The 6,000-nt window shown below is 32.8% G+C and overlaps 1 protein-coding gene across 1 annotated transcript in view; it reads left to right on the top strand.

Moving 5' to 3' along the window:
- Positions 1-303: 303 nt before the first annotated feature.
- Positions 304-6,000, top strand: part of LOC129980756 (nose resistant to fluoxetine protein 6-like) — a 45,933-nt gene continuing 40,236 nt past the window's right edge. Inside the window, exons 1-3 of the mRNA XM_056091139.1 lie at positions 304-390; positions 495-631; positions 5,100-5,192. Of these exons, the coding sequence (XP_055947114.1) occupies positions 304-390; positions 495-631; positions 5,100-5,192 (317 nt within the window). The remainder of the gene's footprint in view (positions 391-494; positions 632-5,099; positions 5,193-6,000) is intronic.

Raw genomic sequence — 6,000 nt, 5'->3', positions numbered from 1 at the left:
CGGTTATATTAAAGGCAATTTTTTTAAACAACACTAGAGCTATTTTGGGACGAAGCTCGTAATTTTGATCCGCGGCCAAATGATGAGGACGATATCTGATCTGGCACCCCTTCACCAAATTTCCACATCACACAAGCAGGAGAGGTTTGGCTCCGATGGATTTAACATGCGCCAGACCCGATTACACGATGGAATCGCGTCTCGAGCCCGAAACTCTTCGATTCCGAAGTCGAGACCTTACCATCAGGCTACAGCGGTCCACCATTTAACTGGAATATTTTAGCCATTCACTTGTCAGCACAGATGTCGTCCTCGTCATCTGACCGCGGTTTAAAATCACGAGGCTCGCCCCAATACAGCCCTATTGTTGCTTTAAAACAGGATGTTAATGTAACTGAACTAAAATATCCGTAATAGCCATGCTATTTCGATAATTGTTAATGTGCAGTTGTACTTGAATTGGAATTTTTAAAAAATTTTTAGTATTTTTATAGTTAAAGAATTCAATATTTCTGATGCAAGTAAAATTCCATCTAGAAAATTTGGAAGATCAAGGCGACTTCCTGAGAAAACGGTTTCCGAAAGTTGTCACTAGAGGAGATTATCTGAATGATGCCTTTTTCACTCTAGGGTAACTAAGTACTTTTAAAATGCTTTATATAAACAAAATGCTTCATTAGTTTCATGTCTATTATCATATTTTTTTTCATATTATTCCTATGTAAATTTATCTGGGTGTTTGAAATAGATTTATAATATTAGAAAATCTAATATCTGAATATTCAGAGCACAGACAATAATGTAATCAAAGCGGTTGTGGGGAAAGGCAACTATCAACATTAATTTTTGGCATATATTTATTAAGATTACAGGGACAAAACATTACTTAACTAACATAAAACACATAAAAAGATACACGAAAGTGAGCGGTACGTCTTGCCGTCTCACCGTCAAGCTCTCGTCCTCCAGTTATGGCGAGAAAGCACCATGTGATCAATGGCACTATACAGGTTATGAGAACTGTTAGCAGCTCCCACACTACTGTATTTCGTCGTAAATATTTTCTTCGACATTAACTAATACGGGTATAAAAGTAGCAATGATATTAAAAAAATGATGTTCTAAGACCCATTCAGGAGATTTAAATCTTCTACGAGCTAATATAAACTAAAGCGAGAAAAATATTAAAATAAATGTTTGTTTTTCATTTGTAACTAGATTTGCTTTTAAAATTTGTAATATTCTTTTATGATTTTCAAAAATGTATTCCATTATAGCAGCAAAACAACTTTTACCTATTTATTAGTCTTTTTTTTCTCTAATAGAGTTCTGTCAATATTTGCCTTTCTCTTAATCTATCCATATCATAAATTTGCCAGGTTTACGAAAAAAAAAATATTGCAAAACATCGACAGTTACAGTGATGACAAATACGCAGAAAACTTATAAAGACTCATTAACAAAGTACTTCCAGTAGTAAAGTATAACTCAATACGTTATAAACAGACATCGTGGATGGAAAATGATGGCATAAACCATGTTTTGTTGGGGGAAAAAAACATCCTGAGCCATAGAAAAAACAGTGTAATATCATTTGACAACTGAATACGGTTGCAGATTTGCTACGGTTTCTGCTTTAAGTAATGGATAATCTGGATTTTAAGTCTCAATTTTCTCCTGATAGCATCTGTAGATTTTTTTACTGTGGCTATCCGAAAAATATCCCATCAAGAGACGCCTGTGGACACACCAAACCCTCATAACCCTAATTATCAATATGCTGTGCCACGTATCAGTAAAAACATCGATATATTCAAGTGTGTTCCCGAATCATTTGCATATCTTTGTAAAGCGTGCAATGATATATATATATATATATATATATATATATATATATATATATATATATATATATATATATATATATATATATATATATACAGATGGATCAAAAAGGGAGGGGGGGGTTGCATTTGTATGGTACGAAAATGAACAAGAAAAAGAATCTAGAAAATTTTGATTGAATGACAATGCAACTGTCTTTATAGCAGAAGTGGTGGCAATCAGAAATGTTTTGGAGTTTGTCGCTCAACGCAAAATAAAAGGGGCAAAGATAATTTCTGATTGAAGATCGGCTTTAATGGCCCTAGATGCCGTTGGTGAAACAAAAAAAAATAATATTGGATATAAAAGCAAAAGCTACTGAACTTGATGTTGAAATGATCTGGATCAGGATCATATTGGAAATGAAAAAGTAGACACACTAGCCAAGGAAACTCTAAACTTAGAAACCCGAGAAATATCTTTCCATGAGTTCAAAATCCAACTCAGAAACGAGACTAAAAAACTAATAATTAAGGATTGGTGGGAGAGATGGAATAATTCCATTAAAAGGAGAGCTACCTACCAACATTTTATAAACGTTTCGGGTAACCGAATTGAGGGTGATTTTTATCTTAACCAAGTACACACCGGCCATGGTGTATTTTCTGTAAGTATGTTTCTTTGACCAAAGTTCGACTTGTCAGTATGGCACCGAAAAAGGATCTATAAATCACGTTATCAGAGCCTGTGCACTACGGCGAGAACACAGACTTAGATGGCCAAGAAATTGGTTGTCTCTTAAAGTTGAAGAATTTATAAAAAATTCCAATCATCAAATATTCTATTATGGACATTTTGTCAAAGCTTTTGTATTTAGCTCTCTCCTAATATAAAAATTAATGCTATGTAGTGTAATGTTTTTTTCTATTCTTTTTCTGTACCAATATGCATTTTCTCTAGAGGGTTCTTTATTGTTTGCAAGGGTCCAATGTCATCAAGTGTAGTTTGTTCCTTTGTGCTATTTGGGGTTGCTCTTCGGTGGCCCCATCAAGTTTCTTGCATGGCCTCTGGCTAGGTAGTAGTACCGCACAGTTACCACAGCGAAACAACATATTTGCATGAAGAACCTAATGTGAGGCTAGGGGGGGACTAATTTAAAATTAAATATTAAAAAAAATGCGAAAAAAAGTAAACTTCTTCTTCCTGACCTGTATCTTGAACTTTCTTTTTCTCTGTTGGCCCATGTCAATCTGGAATTTAATGATTTAACCACATACAATATAAAATACATAATTTATAACTAAAAATGAATGTGTCTAAAGTGGAATACATAATTTAAACTATTGGTTTGTTGTGATTTAATTTCTGTCTCGGTCAGGCCTGGCCATTGTCGAGCGAGTCGTATTGTCCTGGAGCTATTGAGCCACACTCTTGAAAAGTGGTTTACTTGAGAATCTGCCAACTGGCCCATTGTTGGACCACCCACGCCTGTGGACAGAGTCGGGAGCTTCCCGCAAATTTTCGGTAAGACATCAAAGAATCCCAGAAAACCACAAGAGAGGGGAAAGTGTGTTAGATTCAAGGCGGGCACAGGTCGTCGGAACAGGGCTAAAGAGTAAAGCACTATATAAATACCCATTGTCACGATTTAGGCAGTGTTTGTACATATTTTTTTAAGATACAATAAACCCATACGGGAAGAGTGACACAGGATCTGCCGATGCCCCTGAGTACCTATTGCTGCTCTTGTGCTTCGTGAAGAAGCTCTGTGTCAGGGCAGGCCCAAGAGTCTCAAAAGTGTTGACTTGACTTTTTTTTCCTTGTCGATCCATCTTTTATCCTAAACCCTAAATTGGGAGGTTGGTTCACTGTTGAAGAAATGGCTTGGTAGGTCAGAAGAGTTAACGAAATAAATCCACGTGAGTCAGATGTGCAAATCATGCCCATGATATGAATTAATAAAAATCTGGTACCTGCAATCTCATAATGCAAAATTGGCCGACATCTTGTGCACTGCCATTCCTATTCAAAAGGGAAATAGAAATAGTTTCATCAAAATGAATCATTATCAACCAAATAAAACAAAATCTATCCTTATTCTTCAGTACTTATCAATATTATACCATTCGATGGAACCTGACGAATATTTTAAAAGCCTCTAAAATTCTTTGTCTCAGAAGAACATCGAAACATTCAAATATATAAGAATTTAAAACATCAGAATAATTCTTTTAATTTGTAGTAAGCTGATCAAAAAATTTTCAAAAAAACAACAACCTACATTTAGTTTTTCAAAACCAAATTCTAAAATTAGATCTCAAAAATTCTGTGAGAGCTCTAACCTTGAATCTGATCAGAATCAATAAAAAAAAACTAATCAAAGTCGAGAAAGAAATTCGTTCTTAAAAGAAAGGAAAAATTCTTTTCCCACTTGCAAACCATTCTCTAACAAAAATGGAATTTTTGAAAACTACCAATGGATAAGTCAGTAATGCCAAGATTGTTTTTAAAGTTCTCCCATATGATTCTGATATATTCACTAGCAACACTTCGCCGTGCACAAATCCTGGCTATAATATGAAACAAAATGTCTCTTTTCCATTTAATAACAAACCAGTAACAAAATCCTCATAACTTTATTATAATAAACAACTTTATTTCCTAGAACTGTCGTGGATATCGTTCCAAAGTTTATGACATCAAATCAAACTTGACTGGTTATCAGCAAATCTATATAACTTAATTGAAAATTTTAAAACAGCTACAAAGTATATGGGAGAAAAATTGCTTAAAAAGGATATAGCAACACATATATTTGCATTTTCACTGCAATTAATTTTCTCAATTTGCTATTTCACACTTATTTGTAAGCCTTTGCTCTGCAAACTGATATTAAACACTAATTATTGTCTCTATTAAATTATTAAAACTCTTCCAAATGATATCATTACACAATAAGAAAATTTTTGATCATCTTCCAAAACCTTTCATTTTAATATAATGGCCAAAGTACCTGGTAGATAAATGCAGATGTAAACTCTCGAGAGACTGCAGATTCAGCAGTTGATTTTAAATCATTTCCTTGTTTAACATTTTTTCAAAGACCTTCACGTACGTTCCATTCGTTCAGTCTCGCAGTTTGATCTTCTTTGCTGCTATTGTTCTTAAATTCTCAGTTGTTACATAGCTTGCAATATAAATGATGTTCATATGAAAATTAAAGGAATTTATACTTGATTTTTTTTTTCATTCTGTTTCTTTTCTTTTTCCCATAGAGGACTTTTAAATGCTTTCAGTTTCGCTCAAGACTATAAAAAGAAGAGAGGAAATATATTATGGGTTCGTTTCTACATGAAGAGAATAATAAGGTATATTTTAAACTTTGTTTTAATGCTAATGCAGACTTAATTTTTTTGAATTTATTTCTACTGTGAATTCTTTCCCCAGTTGTCAGCATTCCTGTTACGCATGTATTTCTAAGCTTTACAACGATAATCAAAGTATAAAATTTTTTTTGGTAGAATTGGAATTCGAAAAGGAATCTCACAATTATTTGAAAGTTTGCCATTTATTCAAAACTCCCTGAAGATTTAATGTTTGATAGCTATGAATTCAATTATGCCTGTTTTTTGATGTCAAAATAAAATAATAATAATTTTAACAACAGAAGTATGAGATCATGCGAAACGTAATCTTCTAGCTTGTTGTCTTTCTTTGAATTTCAATTTAAATTAATCAAGTTATGAAAGTGGAACTTTAGTAATGTAGTGTAAACAGAATTGTGTAGAAATACATTATAACAATGTCTAAATTCAATGCAACTTCCATTTAATGGCTTTTCAATTAACGAAATTTTCTGCAGAATCTTAATTTTGAATGACATTCACATATTATTTAATCATCATATTATGAAAGATTAGTAACTAAATAAGTTATAAAATAAGTTTTAAGAAAGATAAGTTTATAAGGAACCAAGTTTTTACAACTTAATACTTTTTTCACTTTTTATCACAATTATCTTAATTTTTCATGACTTCTTATATACAAATTTCCAAAACAATCAACTCATTTGAGTAACATGAAAGATATTAACCTCTGGAATAGTAGAAGTTGTTGATGAAAGCAATCGAATGGTTTAAATGTTGCTGGAAATATTATAATATCTGAATATTTAAT

This window comes from Argiope bruennichi, chromosome 8 (assembly GCF_947563725.1).
Source record: "Argiope bruennichi chromosome 8, qqArgBrue1.1, whole genome shotgun sequence".
NCBI classification, from domain to species: domain Eukaryota; kingdom Metazoa; phylum Arthropoda; class Arachnida; order Araneae; family Araneidae; genus Argiope; species Argiope bruennichi.
Note: the sequence above shows the minus strand (reverse complement) of the source record. Positions and strands in the feature narration are given on the sequence as shown.